Below are 19,774 nucleotides of genomic sequence, written 5' to 3'. Positions count from 1 at the left end.
AAATTTCCCTGATTGTTGATGGTGATTTTGGTTTTGCCTAGTTTCTTGCGCCTCTGACCACAATTTGCTAGTAGGCTAGATAGCAGTAGTTAATAGTTAGCTAGTTAGTAGTTGCAGTTTTGAAAGTCTAATTAGTAGGCCTATGCCTATAAAACATAGGCTTGTGTTGACTAAAACAGTAGGGGAGAGTGGGTAAATTGAGCAATTTTTTACATTCAGCATCACTTCATCATGGGAAATATTGTATTATTTCTAACAAAGATATCTACATATATTTGTGGATGTTGTGTATCCATGGAAATAATCAGAATTCATGGCCATTTCCTAGAAACCAGAGTGGCTCAGTTTAGCCATTTAGCTCAACCTACCCCATACTCCCCTGCAGCATCCTAAAACTCATAAAGCCGGCTCTTCCAGAATTAATGCGTATGAAAAGCAAGACATATTAGATTGTGTTTAAAATATTGAGGGACTGTTAATCAGTGGGGTGTTAAAAAAAACATGTGGTTCGAATGCCTTTGCCCACCACATGCGTAAATCGAATTGTCAATGCCAAATGTCCTTAGCGCAAAAGTCCGAGTGTGTTTAAAAGCAAGCAGGTGTAGCCTGTGCCATGTCTGGTCTGTGGTGCACATCCTGCCCCTAGCGGTATTTCTCTGAAAGTCCGCTTCACCTCGACTTTATCTCTGACCTGTTGCCATGGCAACTGTAAAGTGTGCGATTACAAAAACAAGTGCTTGACCCATCGTCAGCGAGAAGCGGAGGTTCTTCATTCGACATCTACGGCGCCATCTTATTGCTTTGAGCGAGGTAGACCGAGACAAATAGACAAGGTTGTCATCATCACTGGTAATTATGAGCGGAGCTAAAGCTCGCATCGACCCGCCTGTTGCTGCTGAGAATGTCTCGATCACCGGGCACAGTTCCGCGGCTGCTGCGCGGGAGCGCAAGCCAGGTGGAGGGGTTCTGAAGAGACTTAAGTCTCGGCAAAGCCAGGTGGATAGTAGGCCCGTCACAGAAGATGATCTTCGAACACAAGTTGGCCACATCACCCCTGAAGAGGTCCTACGATTGCCGGTTGCTACTCGGGGTAGGCTATATCTATTTTCTACATGATATTGGCAGTGGTTGGCTGTTTATACAAATGGGTAGCTAGCTACAGGTTCATTTACATACAGTGGAATTTACATAGCTACACTGGCGTTGAGTAAAACTGGCAATCTAGGCCTGTCTATTTACCTGAATAGCCTAGTTGCTATGACAACGGTGTAAGTCACTGCATCTCACTGCTAGAGGCATCACTACAGACTCTGGTTCAATTCCAGGCTGAATCACAACTGGCCATGATTGGGTGGCACACAATTGTCCCAGCATTGTCTGGGTTCAGTGGGGTAGGCCATCATTGTAAATAAGCATTTGTGACTTGCCCAAGGTAAATATAAATCACATATACTGTACAAAAGTATGAACACAACATGTTGGTTTCATGAGCAGGAATAATCCCAGAAATGTACCATGAGCACAAAAAGCTTATTTCTCTCAAATTCTGTGCAGAAATGTGTTTACATCCCTGTTAGTGAGCATGTATCCTTTGCCAAGATCCATGATCATTACACAGGTGCACCCTGTGCTGGGTAGATTAAAAGGCTACTCTAAAATGTGCATTTTTTTCACACAGCACAATGCCACAGATGTTTCAAATTTTGAGGGAGCATGCAATTGGCATGCTGACTGAAGGAATGTCCACCAGAGCTGTTGCCAGATATCGGAATGTTCATTTCTCTACCATAAGCCGCCTCCAATGTTGTTTTAGAGAATTTGGCAGTACGTCCAACTGGACTCACAACTGCAAACCACGTATTTCTCTCTGTAATAAAGCCCTTTTGTTGGGAGAAAAACAAATTCTGATTGGCTGGGCCTGGCTCCCAAGTGGGTGGGCCTGGCTCCCAAGTGGGTGGACATGGCTGCACTCCTGCCCAGTCATGTTAAATCCATAGATTAGGGCCTAATGATTTTACTTCAACTGTAACTCAGTAAACTTGTTGCATGTTGCTTTTATAGTTTTGTTCAGGAAAGAAAGAAAGATAGATTTTACTGCCCTATAAAATAGTATATATTTTAAGACAGCCACTGACCACCTCTACTGTCTGTCCATGTCAGGGTACCTGTGTAAACCAGAGGACAACATCTTCGACATAGATTTTATCCGCTTTAAAATCAGAGACTTGGAGACAGGGACTGTGTTGTTTGAAATTGCCAAACCACCTCATACGGGTACAGTTCATATTCCCTCTCAGTGTGAGTGTGTGTCTCTGTGTGTGTGTCTCTCTCTGTGTGTGTGTGTGTCTCTGTGTGTGTGTGTGTCTCTGTGTGTGTGTGTGTGTGTGTGTGTGTGTGTGTGTGTGTGTGTGTGTGTGTGTGTGTGTGTGTGTGTGTGTGTGTGTGTGTGTGTGTGTGTGTGTGTGTGTGTGTGTGTGTGTGTGTCGGTGTATTACTATTGTAGTATGTCTGAGATATACTCTGTATTTGTGATTGATCACAATTGATCATTGGTTTAAAAATATATCCTGTTTGTTGTTGTGTCTTTGACCTCAGAGGAAGATGAGGAGAATGGAGAGGGAGACACGAGTGCCGGGCGTTTTGTATGCTACCAGTTCACCACTGCATTCCTACGACTGAGGACTGTGGGAGCCACGTGCGTATAATCTCTCTCTCACACACACACACACACACACACACAGTACTTATTGTATGTTGACACCTTTCTCTGTGTGTCAGAGTGGAGTTTACGGTTGGTGACCGCCCTCTGAACAGCTTCAGGATGATTGAAAGGCACTACTTCAGGGATCACCTCCTGAAGAGCTTTGACTTTGACTTCGGCTTCTGTATCCCCAACAGCCGCAACACCTGCGAACACATCTACGAGTTCCCTCAGCTGTCTGAGAGCTTGGGTGAGTGTCACATTCCATCCATCAATCAATGACCCCGTTTGAAGCACTTTGGTACTGATGTTTTAGTGAAAAGTGCTACATAAATAAATAGTTTTGAGTAAATAAATCAAATGTGTACATTACATTTATGCGGAAATGCAATCATTTACTGAAGGACACGCACATCACCTTTTGAATACATATTCCAGACATATTGTATTTAGCAGTTGTATATTTTTTACCTTTATTTAACTAGGCAAGTCAGTTAAGAACAACAAAGACATCCCACACACAAACCTGTCTACATTAGCGTCTGTTGTCATGTGCTTACCTGGAAGTAATACACCAGTCAAGAGAGTGGTCTCCCAAATTAATGATTTTATTTATTTATTTAACTAGGTGTTTAGTCAATTAAGAACAAATTCTTATTTTCAATGATGGCCTAGGAACAGTGGGTTAACTGCCTTGTTCAGGGGCAGAACGACAGATATTTACCTTGTCAGCTCGGGGATTTGATCTGGCAACCTTTTGGTTACTAGTCCAATGCTCTAATCACTAGGCTACCTGCCACCCCTATGGATGGAAATAACATCAAAAACAGAACAATATGTTCCATGTTATGATTATGTTCCCTTCCAGTTCATCAGATGGTGGAGCATCCCTACGAGACGAAGTCGGACAGCTTCTACTTCGTAGACAACAGACTGGTCATGCACAACAAGGCAGACTACTCTTATAACGGGGGCAGGCGTTGAGTGTGTTATGTGCCTGTGTGTGTGCGTGTGTGTATGTTTGTGTGGGTGCTGTGCCAAAGCGTTTACTCACACAAACAGACTCTCACCCAAGTGTTGAGTACTGTAAGTTAAACAAACTCTATTATCATGGCATAGCTGTATGGGCTAGCATGGAAAAGTTTAAGAACAGCAGGACAGATCCACATTAGGGCCATATAGACTACTGGCAGTAGTATGGCAACATTCTGCCATATAGACTACTGGCACTAGTATGGCAACATTCTGCCATATAGACTACTGGCAGTAGTATGGCAACATTCTGCCATATAGACTACTGGCACTAGTATGGCAACATTCTGCCATATAGACTACTGGCACTAGTATGGCAACATTCTGCCATATAGACTACTGGCAGTAGTATGGCAACATTCTGCCATATAGTGCTTTGTCTTTCTCCCACCAAAAAAATGAAATGTGTCTCAGCTAACCAAGTGATTTATGTTAGTGTGTAAAAGGACAGTTAATGTACTGTCATACTCATGAAGGACCAGACAATGCCCACATACATATAGACAGGCAGACTGACAGGCAGATAGGCAGACAGACAGGCAGATAGACAATCTCCCTCGCTCCCTCCTTCCCTCTCCCTCTCTCTATTTCTCTCTCTGTCGTTACCTGCTGTGCCCACCCGCCACTCTAGATGTATTAATAAGAGAGGAAGGGGGAAGACACACACAAACCCACTCACACACACACTCACTGTCAAACACACATGCCAGCTCACTCACATACTGTGCCTAGTGAAAGTCTACACACCACTTGCTTGTCCCCGGCAGGGACTGGTGAGTTTGTCAGGATCAAAATAAATATGAAACAAGCAAATTCAAGGTAAAAAAGTTAGAGGACAACCTGCCTCAGTTCTCTGAATATCCTGGTGTTATGACTGTCTGATAGAGTTTATTTTACAACGAGACAATTACACCAATGTTAATGCCAAAGACACACCAGAATGGCTTTCAAAGTGGTGTTGAGTGTTTCTGAATGGTCCAGTCTCAGTCCTGACTTAAATCTGCTTGAAAATCAGAGACAATGTTTGAATATTGCAGTCTATCAATGATTCCCTACCAAATGTACTGAGCTTGAGCAATTTTGACAAAAACAATGGATATATGTTGCCCTAAGAGTTGTGCATAGTTGGTAGAATCTTATTCTAAATGATTTACAGCTGTAATGGCTGCCAAAGGTGCTTCCACCTAGTATTAACTATGGGGTCTGAAGACATCTTCATTTTTAATTTAATATGTGGAGCTTGTTGTATATATCAGTAGGAAATAAAAACTAAATGTAATCTCTTTTTGAAATATTTAATTTGAAGGCAGAAAATGTGACAACTGTGCAAGGGGTGTATAGATTTTCACTAGGCACTGAACTTTCACCACACCCCCTCCCAGAGAGACCTACTGTAGCATGTCACCTGAATGTACTTGCATTCAAATTCAACTTTATTTATAGTGCATCTAAACATGCAGGTCCAATAACATACTTCACAAACAAGTTGATCAGAGGAAGGACTCTTACGTTTACAGTCAAATCGGATTCAGAATCATCTAAAGCAGTAACAGACAGGTATTGCAACTAAAACATTTCTGTACATAATTTATCCTTTATTTTTGGTGTCCTTCAGTGATTTGACAGGCACTTATAAATAGAACGTAGTATTATATTTTTATTTATACAAACTGAAAAGACAGCCCTGGTCAGAAAATTGTCAACAATTATATATGCGGTCATATAGGATACAGTTCTTTACACAACTCTTGATTGTATTAATATGGCAGGTTCACACTTTTGTTACCATGTTTTATCATGTTATAAAGTAAAAAGTTGTAGTGTTTTTGATTGTTTCCTCAAGAAACACCAAAACTTCATGAGGCATCAAAATGTGTGAAATATATGTGGATTTTAGGGAAATTGGTGATAGATCTTTGTTAGAGATAGCTAGAAATCAAATAGTGTATCCTTTTGTGTTTTGTAAACTACTGGTGTCCAGGGTTAAGTGAATACTTGTATAAAAAAAAAATATCCAAAATAAACATGTGAATTTTCAAATGCCTTTGATGAGGTGCAAAAGTATGTTTCAGCAATGTCATTCATTCATTCAACCTGTTGAGAAGTTACTTTAAAGGAGAGTGAGCGTTTGCCCTTCCGGGTTTCCTAAGAAGGAAACAGTGTCAGGTGTTGGCCACGAGGGGGAGTTATGTGACAAAGAATCAAGTGAGAAGAACCTGTCCTGTTTTGGTGAAGAAACTACTACAACAACAAGAACTAAATCACAGATGATCAATCTGTTGAATGATTAATGATTCAAAACCACTGATTCTTGAAGAATATAATTTGAAATGCCTAATGAGCTTACTAATGAGTCTTATCCACCGTTGTGTAAAGTAACTAAGTAAAAATCATTTGAAGTACTTCCTAAAGGAAAATGCCACCCTTTTGGTATTTGTTTCATTAGTACCTTGTTTGATATAGTCCCAAATGTTTTGCATGTCAGCAAGCAAGTTTTCAAGATATATCACTTTCAAAGTACAGAAATATATCTGGTATGATGCATTTATCATATCATGCAAAACGTAGTGTCATGTGATGCAACATTCATCATACTGGTTGTATTTCTGTATTTTGAAAGTTATATATCTTGATAACCTGATTGCTGACATGCAAAACATTTTGCGACTATATAAACAATGGACTAATGAAAGAAATACCAAAATATTGTTTTTGGGTGGAGTTTTCCTTGTAGTTTTTTTTTAGGGCTATCTGTACTTTATTATTTATATTTTTGACAAATTTTACTTTTACTCCACTACATTACTAAAGAAAATATGTGCTTTTTACTCCCATACAATTTCCTTGACCCAAAAGTACTCATTACATTTCGAATGCTCAGGCAGTACAGCAATTATGGCCCAATTCACACACCTATCAATATAATGCATTGTCATTGCTACTGCCTCACTAAACACAAATACTGTTTTTGTAGATGATGTCTGAGTTTTGGAGTGTGTCCCTGGCTATTTGTAAATAAATAAAAAACAAGAAAATTGTGTCAACTGGTTGGCTTAATATAAGGAATTTAATGTATAGCATTTACTTCAATTTTGAACTTTTACTCAAGTATGACCGTTGAATACTTTTCCCACCACTGTACTGAAGTACATTTTAAACCAGATACTTTTAGATATTTACTCAAGTAGTATTTTACTGGGTGACACTTTCACTTGAGTCATTTCTATTAAGGAATTTTGACAAATGACAATTTAGTACTTTTTCCACCACTGCTTAACCTATCACAACCCTATGATAACCCTATCACAACCCTATGATAACCCTATCACAACCCTATGATAACCCTTCCACAACCCTATGATAACCCAAAATGTAAGGTTGTAGAAATTGGATTTAGACGTAGTGTATTATTAGATCTGATACACAGAAAGTTTTGTAGAATGACACTTTTTTTATACAAAATGGTGTAGTCTATTCAGTGATTTACAGTGAACACTTACTTACCCCCAGCTGTGTTAGTCCTGTGAGGTTTTAAACAAAACCTACCTCTTTCTCCCTCTCTATTTTCTTATCTGTATGTACAGCTCTACATCTCCCCCTTTCTCAGTTTCTCTCTCTTTCCACCTCTCTTCAACTCATGTCCAAATCTCATTCTCTTTTTCTTCCCTCATCGCCTATTCCTCTCTCCACACTTCTCCGCCCCGCCTCTCTCCTCCTCTCTCTCGCTTGGGCTCTGTTTTTCCATTCTTGCTTCCTCTCTCACCTGGTAACCAGACCTCCGGGGAGAAGTGTTGAGTTTCCACTTTCCCAGAGAAGAAGACAATCTGAGCCTCACAAAAGCCCCACAATGGAGCCTCAGCAACACTGTACCTCCCTGTCTCCCTACCCTGCCTCTCTCTCTCATTTTTGTTCTCTCTCCTGTCACTCTGTTAAATGGTTTTAAGTTAACTATATTATGTGAATTGTCAAACATTTGTTATGTCTGTTTGACGTTTACCTTCATGTTGTACTTCCGGTTCGGTTCACGAGAAGGCCCCTCCAGCCGACCTGCTCCTTTCAATACTGAAATGTGATACAGATATTACATTGAATTTTTCTAAATGACTGGCCAAAATCTAAACTGCTGAAGAGTTTCTGCAAATCTTCAGCGAGTTTCTGCTCCTGCTGATTTTGTCATCTTTATATTTCCTTACTGGTGAGGTCACAAAAAAGGCTTTTCCTGAGGGCCACTTGGCCACATTACCATGGTGAAAGGTGAGAGGGTTAGATGTAAATATACAAGCTCATGCTACATGTTGGAATACACACCAATTACAGCATGAGTTACCTCTCTCCCATATCTCTCTCGTTCCCACTCACACAGACACACAGACACATACATACAGTACATACACACAGAAAATCAATCAATCGAACAGCAAATCAGTACACTATCAAACTATAGGCTTCTGAATCAGATAGTTCAATCTGCCTCTTCCCAATAAATCAAGAACCATATAGGGGTCGTTGATTGGCATCTGCCATTTCTTTCACCCCTCTCCCTTCTGGTTGGGATCAGTGCAGATGAAGGAGAGGAGAGGAGGTCACTGTTGATTATTGAAATGCACCCCCATGTCTGTGCTTAGGCAGGGGGGAGCGGATGAGGGGGCAGTCGTATCCTATAAATAGCAGGGAGGTATGGCGTTGATAGGCCCTGTGGAGTGGGGAGAGGAAGGATTAAAAGAGTACAGGGCCATATTCTGACTTCACTTGTGCATGTGTGTGTGTGTGTGTGTGTGTGTGTGTGTGTGTGTGTGTGTGTGTGTGTGTGTGTGTGTGTGTGTGTGTGTGTGTGTGTGTGTGTGTGTGTGTGTGTGTGTCTTTGGCAGAGGTGCTTTGTAAATGAGAGCTGTAGATTTTGCCGCTGGGCAAAGTCCTTCCCCCAAAGGTCCCTATGGGGGAGTTTCTGATCTGACGGACTATTAACGTTATTTGGTGGTTGATCTGTCACATTGCTCATGACCACAATATTTGTATTTAGATCTCACATTGACCATCTTCAATGGCCAAAGACATTACGGTAATGTTAAATATGTAATGATGGGCGTCTACACGGTTACTATGGTGTCTAGAAAACTGTCATTTTCTGCACTTATGCAATGGTTATGTCACGTTCTGACCTTAGTTATTTTGTTATGTCTTTGTTTTGGTATGGTCAGGGCGTGAGTTGGGTGGGTTGTCTATGTTCGTTTTTCTATGATTTGGTGTTTCTGTGTTTGGCCTGGTATGGTTCTCAATCGGAGGCAGCTGTCAGTCGTTGTCCCTGATTGAGAACCATACTTAGGCAGCCTGTTTTCACCCTTGAGTTGTGGGCGATTGTTTTCTGTTGAGTGTTGGTATCTGCACCAGACAGAACTGTTTCGGTTTCGTTCGTTCACTTTATTGTTTTTGTTCAGTGTTCATTTACTTTAATAAAAAGATGGACACTTACCACGCTGCGCATTGGTCCTCCGATCCTTCCTACTACTTCTCGTCAGAGGAGGAAGAAGACCGTTACAGGTTATCCAACGTTAATTGCGCTGATGTATAATGTTTGTGCAACCATGGTACTACTGCTTTAAAAGTGAATGCATGCCCAAGCCTGAAAGTTACCACGAACCACACAACCCTCAAAGCTAGAGATTTTCAACAAGAAAACACCATCTATCAATGTATCCTTCCTTTCCAAAGATAGCAATTGTAACGTTATAGCACATGTGCAAAATACTCAAAGGGCAGCTAATAGTGCAAAAGGAGTTTGGTCAATGTCTAGAAATGACATGATCAGTGAATTGTGAGTTAGTTGGGAGAGACTATAATGCAATAAGACAACGATGGATATAAAGTTTCCCTAATGATGCCGTGTTTCCCGTAGCCATTGTCTTTGTGGTAACTTTGTATTGACAAGCTGTCCGTAAGTGTTAGGCCTGTGCTAAATCGTAGCCTCTGTTGTGACTGTGTTGTGTGTATGTGTCACTCCCAGTTTCTTATTTTGAAACACCTAAAATAGTCACCCAGTTGTCTGAGTAAAATAATGTGTAAATAAACCCTTTTTTACCTCACCCCTTTCCTTTCTCCCCCTTTGCTTTTCCTTGCTTCCATATACTATCAATCATTTGATAGTATATGTATTGTGCTTATGAGATTAAAGATGTAGCAAAATGAATTAAAACCAGCTAAACGTCTACCATTGTGTTGAAGCTGTCTGAAGCATTCCTCTACATTTCACCCTTTCTCTCTTTCTCTCCTCCCTTTGTCTCATTCCCTCGCTAAACCCTTCCCTGGGGATGGAAGGATTGTCATACCAGGAGAACAGAGGTGGAGCTCTGTCCTTGCAGCACAGGTGTGCTTGTTTTTTTTTCACTCCTTCTCCTAAAGCCTTCCCTTCCTCCTCTTGCCACCTGCCAGTTGAACAAATACCTCAATTAAAATGAATTACTTCTTTCCTCTTGGTGTCCTTTTGGTCTATTGGCTTCCTCCCCAATACCCAAGGCAAAGGCTTCCTGGCGTGCCATGAACCTACAACGCAGTGGCATTGGGCAAGTGATTTGTGAGGGAAATCTCTCACTCAGCAGTAATTTCCATTTCCCTGCCACTGTTCATTTACATGGTAGAGGTGCAAGATTCTACGAAGGCATGCCCCGAATTTGCTACAATATGACAAAATGATCTCGGAGTCTGTGTTGGCCTGCACAGCATTTATGTATTGAGAACGTACACAAAGCCATAGAACATATGAAACCTACAGCCTAGCCACAAACACTCCCAGTGATTTTTGGGATTGCAGCAGCAACCCCAAAATCCCTTCAGGGTCTCTCTGAGCAGGTCCTAGGACCTAAAGGGTCAAAGGTCATGGTTGAACAATATGCTTCCCACGCTGGGTCTGTTGTGATCAAGGAAACAAATATACAGGAGAGTCAGATTGGACAAACTATCACTGTGTTTGGAGTTGGTGGAGAGAGAGAGCGAGAGAGAGAGAGAGAGAGAGAGAGAGAGAGAGAGAGAGAGAAGCTGAAGCCATTTTGGTTTGGTGAGGTTAATTAACAAACCAGAGTATGAAGAAACCATAACCATATCTTTGTCCAAATTTCTAAATCAAACATAACTAATCTGTTTACAGGTCTCTTGAGGACAAAAATGCATGTCGTGTAGAGGTTGAAAAGTTGAATGACTGAAGCTGACATTAATAAATATAATATTGCTCAAATAACTAATTTCTAAAGGAAAATGGGTTAATCAAGTGTTATAACACACAGGTGTGCATGCGTGCATCCCATCCCATTCTTGTTCATTCAAGTGTTGCTGAAGAGCTTCAAAGCAAGTGGACAAAGGTTGGATATGGCATACCTTACATACTTTAAGTCTTAATCTTTCTCTCTACTATTCTTATAAGCGTCTATTTTGTACTGATTGGATTTCTGTTTGCCTTCTCTCTTTTTTAGCCCATTTTTACTCATTCCCATTTACTCATTCATATACAGTATACTAATATACTTTCCAAGTGTCTCCCTCTCTCCATCATATCATATCTAGCACCTAGTCCCATCACTTTCTTTTGCAAAAATGTTCCCTACCTTTCTCCTTTTGCTCGTTTTCCTATCACTTTCACAACTAATTCCTTCCCCTCCCCCTCTCACTCCCTCTCCCTCGCTCCCTCTATCTCTCTTTATTCAGCCCCATTGATCATGCATGCAGAAATGTATCACGCCCACAGCTCCAGTCAGTCAGTCAGTCAGGATAGGGCGCTAGCTAGGCTCTGTCCTACATACTGTTCTCTCGCCATGGTCCACCTCTCCCCCCGCCAGCCCCCACCGCGCCAGCCCCCACCCCCAACACCAGCCCTCACAACCGTTTGACACACATACGCCTGACAGCACGTCTCGTGAGGCTGCACATAAACAGCCACCACTCATTATTGTGTGTGTGTGTGTGTGTGTGTGTGTGTGTGTGTGTGTGTGTGTGTGTGTGTGTGTGTGTGTGTGTGTGTGTGTGTGTGTGTGTGTGTGTGTGTGTGTGTGTGTGTGTGTGTGTGTGTGTGTGTGTGTGTGTGTGTATTAAGTGCAGTTTGATGCATTGGAGGTATTGTAAACACACGTTTATGTGTGGAAAATGAGAGTCTGGTCTAGAGTTTTTAGTTGTTGGAGCCCCCTTTCTCTCTCTCTCTGTCCTTTCTCTTTCTTTCTCTCTTTCTCTCGTTCTCTCTCTGTCACTCATTCAGTGTTTCGATGCATTAGATGTTTCCCATTTCTCTGTAATGCACATATTATGTAGGCTATAGCTCAATGTGCACCTTTCAAATCTGCACAGTAAATAGCAGTAAACAAACTGCAGTTTTGACAAGTACACTTTGACAGTTCAGCTAATATACACATAGCTTGTAGGGTAGTACATGCACTTCACTGTACTATAGGACAGGAGCAGTCCCACCAATGCATTTAAAGCCCTCAGGTGACTTTCTTGGCCCAGTGAAGAGGGTAGCCTACTTAGGGGAAAAGCTGTTAATCTGCCACTTAGTTGGTTAAGGCAGTCACATGGGTGGTCACATGGGCATGCAGTGTGGGGGCATAAGGACTTTTGTCCCAAATGTCACCCTATTCCCTACACAGTGCACAATTTTTTAACATAGCCATATGGGATCTGGTCAAATCTAGTACACTATGGAATAGAGGACCATTTGAGACATATCCAGAGTGACTTAAAACCTCAGCCATTTGTAAAGAGACAGAGAGCCATAGCAACCTGCTGCGACTAAGAACAGGCATGTACAGTACAGTTAAAACTGTTCAAAATGAGCAGAGGCAGGGTACTGTGTAGCTTACATATCAGGCCTCTGGCACCCCGTGAGCAGAGCAGTTCCTAGAGAGAATGCCTACTATAGGCTTTAGCTCAGCAGGTTAACACAGTTTTGTGGTGTGCAAGAGACACAGGTTGATGGTTTGAACCCAGTCAGTCAGATTGGTGGCACAACCTGGATGGGTCTCTGCAAGGAGGGGGTGTACTGACTCTAAGGGGGTGTACTGAGCTGGGCCAATAAAAGCTGTACTACCCTGTCCTGGTTATGCATCCATAAATTGCTGGAACGGTGAAATAAAATATCGTTGCCAGCAGTGTAAAAATAGTAAATCAACAGTATGGTTAGGGTCAACGTGATAGTGTAAAAATCATGTATCTGTGTCTGCAAGGCGTAGTGTAGTTGTCATGAATCCCTGGGGTGTACCCCATTTCAAATCCATAAAAGTGTCTTGACGCCACTCCATCCTCTCTGATGCATTAGAAGACGCCTTCCACATTTCACTACATCCCCCCTACACTCAGATTTAGTCACAGAGTGTACTTTATACTTACTTAAAAGCTGGAGGCCTTATTTTACTAGGCATATACTGTGTACTAATAATTTATTCGCATAGAATAGACTTCCTCAAAACTTCCACTATGCACATCATTATCCTTCCGCGGGGAAACGTTTCAAGAGAGCGCCAAACCAACAAGGCGGTGTGGTGAGGGGAGGGAATCGCGAGCACGGAAAAGCGAGAGAGAGGCGGAGCCTGCTTGTGTGTGTGTGTGTGTGTGTGTGTGTCAGCGTGCGTGTGCGGGCGCCACGCTCGCTCGTCCCTCCTCCTCTAGACAAACCACCCCCACACCCCTCCGCCACCCTGAGTCTGCTACTCACTGCCTTTCCTCACCTCATAGTCGAGAACAGAGGAACGGAATGGATACGGAAGGGAGCCAAAGCAGCCTGTCCTCCGTGGACAACTCCCCCCACGACCCTTGGTAAATCTCCGGCGCCGTCTCTCCAGCGTCTTGGCCTTGCTTGCTTCCCTATGTATGAGAGATAATAGTAGAGTTTGGTTTGTGTGGAGCCGACCGGAGCGCGGAGACAAAAGACAGGCAGGCATGCTTGTTCTGATGTGCTGTGCTCTCCAATGTGGTCCGCTCAACCGTGTATCAGTGCCGCTCAACCGGGCAGGACCCAATACCTATTCTCTTTTTTATTTTGAGTGAGGAGATAACTATTGTAACAACTTTTTATTTCCATTTGGAGAGCACTTGATTACAGTATTTTCGCGTAAGCATTTTACTGGCCCGACTTGACCACTCGTGCATTCACAACATGGCCGATTTTCCCCCTTTACTTTATTTCAGTTATTGTGTATATAAATCTATGAATTGCAGTTTGGTTTTAGTGTCTGAGGTCTATTTTACGGTAATGTGTTGTTCTTACTCTCGCCTTTATCTCTCCCATTCAGCAAAATGTTCATCGGGGGTCTCAGTTGGCAGACAACACAAGGTGAGCTGTCCCGCGAGCGACTTTTAAAGTCCCTGGATGCAAATAGAATGCTTTGATAGATTTAGGCTAGTGTTATTACCCGTTGTATATACTATGTGTAGAACAATTCTTAACGTTGTTGAGTGGGCTATGTGAAGCTCTCGGAAGTTTGTTAAACAAAACAGTTCATAGTTTATAGCCTATCCTGCCGAAATCAAAGCTTTCATTCAACGAGGATCAGTAGGCAGCGCAGGATTTGGACTGCAGACTGAAACAGCCGAGACGATATGGGATTAACATTGTACATTTGGACTAGTATTTTAATGTTTAAAAGTATTTTATGTTATTTGGGCGTTGGTTACCATATGGAACACGTTTTTTTATTTTGATATCTGATTGAAGCAGGTGAGAACATCGTGCCTTTTGCAGCTTTGAGGGTGTTTTTGTTTGTGATATTGCGTTGTTTCGCTTATTACAGCATCATTGAGGCCATTCATTCAATAGAATACAGTGTTCTTCAAAAGCTCATTGTTTGTAAACTGTGTTGCCTATTGGTTGATTATAAAAGTATAGTCTATAGTCAAATCGGCTTATTTGTATACCCTACGTTATATCAATTGTGAAGTAACTATGGTTGTATCAACATAATATAACATGGGCTATCAACCCAGACAGCCATGAGTTGAATAGTCTACCCTTATCCTACTTTCAATGAATGACGTTTCGACAGACAGACAACGTGGTCTTGCTCAGATGCGTTGTCTGTCGTCTTAAATACCCTATTATTGCCTACATTTAAATAATATTTCGTCTTTGGAACGCTGTTCGACCATCCTTTCATATATATATTTTTTTACAGAGGGTTTGAATGAATACTTCTGTAAATTCGGCGAGGTGAAGGAGTGTATGGTGATGCGAGATCCAGTTACGAAGAGATCAAGGTAAGGAGGCGTGCGCACCTCACCGTCCTATCATAGGAGCGCGCTCATTGGTTTATTTTCTTAATAGCCGGGGCGATAGGTTGTGTTTTGTTGTGTCAGCCAGTTATAATTCAAAGGCATTGTTTTTTTCTTCAGGGGATTCGGGTTTGTCACATACATAGACCAAGCTGGTGTGGATAAAGTTTTGGCGCAAAACAGACATGAGCTGGATTCTAAAACAGTAAGTTTATGCTGGCATCCTTATATTTATTTAATCTGATTTTAGAACAGTACATTTATTATTAGGCCTACATGCATCTATGTATTTTATATGGATGACAATATATACCACACTTTTGTATACCATGTAATGAAAAGGTAGGCCCTGGTAGAACAGTTTGGGAGATACTATGGGAGCCTCCTTCCTCCCCTACAACCAAATGCTGGTTTAGGGCAGCCAACAAGAAAGGTTCTTTCTTGCTGTTCATCGCCATGGTTACCTGGGGACTGAGACAGGGAGGAGGAGGCTTGAGCTCTCTCACACCAAAAAGAAAGTAGCGTTTTAGACACACAAAAAAATTTTAGGGCTGTGAAACATAAGTTGGGTTGTGACTCACTGTGAGTTCGTAAAACTCTTCAATTACGTTTAACCAAAATCAGAGAACTGTTTAGATTAAGTTAAGCCTACAAAAACTTGAAGCGGTCTATTGTTGTCAACTAGGTCTTGAGTTCAGTCCTTTTTATTATTTTTTATTTCGTTAACTAGGCAAGTCAGTTAAGAACAAATTCTTATTTACAATGAAGGCCTACCCCGGCCAAACCCTAACCTGTACTACGCTGGGCCAATATGTCAGCATTTCCCAAACTAGGGCCTGCTACCCCATATGTGGTTGCCTGATTTGAATATGGGGTTGCAGGAGAAACGCAGACCCCTAGTTCATAGAACCACATTTACTTCAGTAACCTCTGGTAACTGCTAGATTCCCATGTAATAAACAGCGGTTTCTGTTTCCTTCCAACAAATGTGTCTCTGTTTTGAATGGTTTAAGCTACAAAATATTATGACCCCATCACTGAAAGATAAGACTCTCTGAAACACGTACATGTCTTCTGTTTCCCTCTACAATGTCCACACACCACCGCAGGACTCATTAGAGCAGAGTGGACAAGACCAGGAAATACATTGGACTGGGGGGAAATAACATCAATAATGATTATGTTCTTTTCATAGCCCCAATTAAGAAATGTAACATTGTCCGTTGATTACATCACCTTTTTACATGGTGGTTTACATGGTGGGGGTCGCAATTTATTTTAAATATCAAAATGGGGTCGTTGGCCAAAACAGTTTGGGAACCCCTGGGCTATGTTGACTTCAGTGTTGTAGTACTCGAGACTGGTCTTGTCTTAGTCTTGTCTCGGTGTCCAATACATTTGTGCTCGGCCGTGACTCGGTTTCGGACAGTGAGGACTTGCAATTTCTTCCCGAGACCAGTGGAGTACAAAGCTCATCATTATCAGCTTTCATTCAGTCAGCGCATAAAACTACTTTGCCAGGCCAAATATATACACTCCTTTCTTGAAACATTAATACTGTCGGTCTTTGTATCTAGACATGTTTGCTCAGTGGCGGACCTATTGGACATTCAGTGTGTGGCAGGTTCATGATGCTGAAAGGACAGCTACGGTAATACCAGCGCACTCATGTAGGAGAGTGTACTTTTTGTAAAACACAAAGGGCCAGTGGCATAGTGGAGGGTATACGCTGGTATACACCGTATACCCACTTAAAAATAAATGGGCATTGCATAGACTCACTTCTTATTCCCCACTGATGCTTATCAAAGTAGTAGTGTAGGTATACTACTTTGATAAGTATAGTGTAGGTATATCAATGATGTAGTACAATAAATCATAAATCATGCACAAAGTAGCCTACGCAATCACAAAGCACGTGAAATCTATTCACCTGCGTGCCGCACACAGCCTAGTTTTAGCAGAATATCATCTGCAGGCAACAAGAGTGTGTAGTGCTCAACTGGTTTTGGAATGGAGCAGCTCACAGAAGAATGACATCGGTAGTCGGTGGGGTAGGAAAGACGTTTCAACTAGGGGTCGACCGATTAATCGGAATGGCCGATTAATTAGGGCCGGTTTCAAGTTTTCATAACAATCGGAAATCAGTTTTTTTGGGCGCCGATTTCCGACTATTACATTTTTTTTATATAACTTTTTTATACCTTTTATTTAACTAGGCGAGTCAGTTAAGAACACATTCTTATTTTCAATGACGGCCTAGGAACTGTGGGTTAACGGCAGATTTTCACTTTGTCAGCTCAGGGGTTCCAATCTTGCAATCTTGCAAACCGCACAGTTAACTAGTCCAACACTCTAACCATTGCACTCCACGAGTAGCCTGCCTGTTACGCGAATGCAGTAGAAGCCAAGCTAAATTGCTAGCTAGCATTAAACGTATCTTATAAAAAACAATCAATCATAATCACTAGTTATAACAACTAATCCAGTTTAACAGGCAATATTAACCAGGTGAAATTGTGTCATTTCTCTTACGTTCATTGCACGCAAAGTCAGGGTATATGCAACAGTTTGGGCTGCCTGGCTCATTGCGAACTAATTTGCCAGGATTTTACGTAATTATGACATACATTGAAGGTTGTGCAATGTAACAAGAACATTTAGACTTAGGGATGTCACCCGTTAGATAAAATACCGACCGGTTCCGTATTTCACGGAAAGAATAAACGTTTTGTTTTCGAAATGATCGTTTCCGGATTCGATCATATTAATGACCAAAGGCTCGTATTTCTGTGTGTTATTATGTTATAATTAAGTCTGATTTGATAGAACAGTCTGACTGAGCAGCAGCAGGCCCGTAATCATTCATTCAAACAGCACTTTCGTGCGTTTTGCCAGCAGCTCTTCGCAAGCACAGCGCTGTTTATGACTTCAAGCCTATCAGCCTAATGACTGGTGTAACCGATGTGAAATGGCTAGCTAGTTAGCTGGGTGTGCGCTAATACTGTTTCAAACGTCACTCGCTTTTAGATTTGGAGTAGTTATTCACCTTGCGCTGCAAGGGCCGCGGCTTTTGTGGAGTGATGGGTAACGATGCTTCGAGTGTGGCTGTTGTCGATGTGTTCCTGGTTCGAGCCCAGGTAGGGGCGAGGAGGGGGACGGAAGCTATACTGTTACACTGGCAATACTATAGTGCCTATAAGAACATCCAATAGTCAAAGGTATATGAAATACAAATGATATAGAGAGAAATAGTCCTATAAATACTATATTAACTAAAACCTCTTACCTTGGAATATTGAAGTCTCATGTTAAAAGGGACCACCAACTTTCATATGTTCTCGTGTTCTGAGCAAGGAACTTACACATTAGCTTTTTTACATGGCACATATTTTACATGGCACACATTTTTACATGGCACATATTACTTTCTTCTCCAACACTTTGTTTTTGCATTATTTAAACCAAATTGAACATGTTTCATTATTTATTTGAGGCTAAATTGATTTTATTGATGTTTTATATTAAATTAAAATAAGTGTTCATTCAGTATTGTTGTAATTGTCATTATTACAAATAAAAAAAAATAGTCTGATTAATCGGTATCGGCTTTTTGGTCCTCCAATAATCGGGTATCGGTATCGGCGTTGAAAAATCATAGTCGGTCGACCTCTAGTTTCAACGTATGATATCTACCAGCAAATGCTCACTTAGGCAACAAAGGGTATGCAAACCAGGTATTGAAAAAGGTTGGTCCCGAAGTCTTGGTTAGTAGGCTATTTGTGATGCGCAATTCAGTCATCATGCCCTGTTTACACCAGGGGCGTAGGCATGGGTGGACACAGGCCCACCCACTGGGGAGCCTGGCCCACCCAATAAGAGAGAGCAACAACAGAAAAAGAACACATTATTATTACAAAAATACTCCTCCATTCCCCCCCACCCCCCAAAAATATATATCTGTATGTTTCCCAGACGTCGAAAAGGGTCTCCCGATGTGGTTTAAGCATTGTTGTGGACTTAGAACATCACATTTCTTTTGTTTTTCTGTAAAAAGAATGTGTGATTTAGAGAGTGAAAATCTTTAAAATATATAGGAAAACTAATAAAAAAACAAAGGATTTTTCACACAGACAGGCCGTTTGCGAAATTATTGGGCTGGTCGTTTGGGAAATGATTAGCAAAATTTGAGTATACCCACCTCTCCAGGCACCACTACACTAAATGCAACAATGTTACGCACATACGTTATTTTCAAAGAAATGGCTAACGAGAGCAAGCGAGCTGCAATAAAAACACAGTTCCACTCACCAAATGATGATCAGTTGAACCTTAACTTCTTGTTGAAAGTCATTCTTGAAAAGGGAGAATCTATCAAATTAGCAACAATATCCTCTTTGATAGCACCTGTTGCAGTTGCTGCAAACTAGCCTACAACAGAAGATAGCAAGCTAGACAGTGGGAAAACCACTGCTCGCTATTGCACAGTGACCTGTTGGACTTTGAGAAGGCAGAAGTTTCCATACATTTTTGGAAAAACGGTCCCACCCATTACAAGTAAAAATGTGATTTGTTGATTCCACTGTCACTCCAAAATGTTGCCCTAATACAGTTGAATGGCAGATGCCTTCTATCTAGCTTCTGATGGCCTAGCCAATGGCTGACTTAGCTATCTAGATTTATCTCCCTAGACACTCCGGTCTTGGTCTTCAATCGCTCTGGCTTTAGGTGGTCTCGAACACAACACTGGTTTACTTGAATGGAAATGTCAGGTCTATTCATTCTAATTCTATGGAAATC

At 41.6% G+C, this 19,774-nt stretch overlaps 2 protein-coding genes across 3 annotated transcripts in view; both read left to right on the top strand.

Annotated features, from left to right (window-relative positions):
• The first annotated feature begins 753 nt into the window (after positions 1 to 753).
• LOC139413655 (protein unc-119 homolog B-like) lies at positions 754 to 6,188 on the top strand. Its single transcript, XM_071161286.1, has 5 exons — positions 754 to 1,090; positions 2,161 to 2,274; positions 2,596 to 2,695; positions 2,779 to 2,951; positions 3,570 to 6,188. Exons 1-5 carry the CDS (start codon positions 856 to 858, stop codon positions 3,683 to 3,685), a joined length of 738 nt encoding a protein of 245 aa, XP_071017387.1. The 5' UTR covers positions 754 to 855; the 3' UTR covers positions 3,686 to 6,188.
• A 7,223-nt stretch (positions 6,189 to 13,411) lies between these two features.
• The window catches only part of LOC139413650 (RNA-binding protein Musashi homolog 1-like), a 47,926-nt gene continuing 41,563 nt past the window's right edge, over positions 13,412 to 19,774 (top strand). For both annotated transcript variants that reach the window (XM_071161280.1, XM_071161279.1), the window contains exons 1-4: positions 13,412 to 13,522; positions 13,999 to 14,039; positions 14,878 to 14,959; positions 15,095 to 15,179. In XM_071161280.1, the coding sequence (XP_071017381.1) occupies positions 13,461 to 13,522; positions 13,999 to 14,039; positions 14,878 to 14,959; positions 15,095 to 15,179 (270 nt within the window). In that variant the 5' untranslated portion in view covers positions 13,412 to 13,460. The remainder of the gene's footprint in view (positions 13,523 to 13,998; positions 14,040 to 14,877; positions 14,960 to 15,094; positions 15,180 to 19,774) is intronic.

The sequence above is a fragment of the Oncorhynchus clarkii genome, chromosome 7 (assembly GCF_045791955.1).
Source record: "Oncorhynchus clarkii lewisi isolate Uvic-CL-2024 chromosome 7, UVic_Ocla_1.0, whole genome shotgun sequence".
Classification (NCBI taxonomy): domain Eukaryota; kingdom Metazoa; phylum Chordata; class Actinopteri; order Salmoniformes; family Salmonidae; genus Oncorhynchus; species Oncorhynchus clarkii.
This window is presented reverse-complemented; position numbering and strand designations above follow the sequence as displayed.

Excerpts from the sequence above, each read along its gene's own strand:
- LOC139413655 (XM_071161286.1), top strand. The coding sequence starts at position 856 with ATGAGCGGAGCTAAAGCTCGCATCGACCCGCCTGTTGCTGCTGAGAAT. Across the intron at positions 1,091-2,160 it reads ATTGCCGGTTGCTACTCGGG|GGTACCTGTGTAAACCAGAG; the intron begins GTAGGCTATATC and ends TGTCCATGTCAG. Across the intron at positions 2,952-3,569 it reads TCAGCTGTCTGAGAGCTTGG|TTCATCAGATGGTGGAGCAT; the intron begins GTGAGTGTCACA and ends GTTCCCTTCCAG.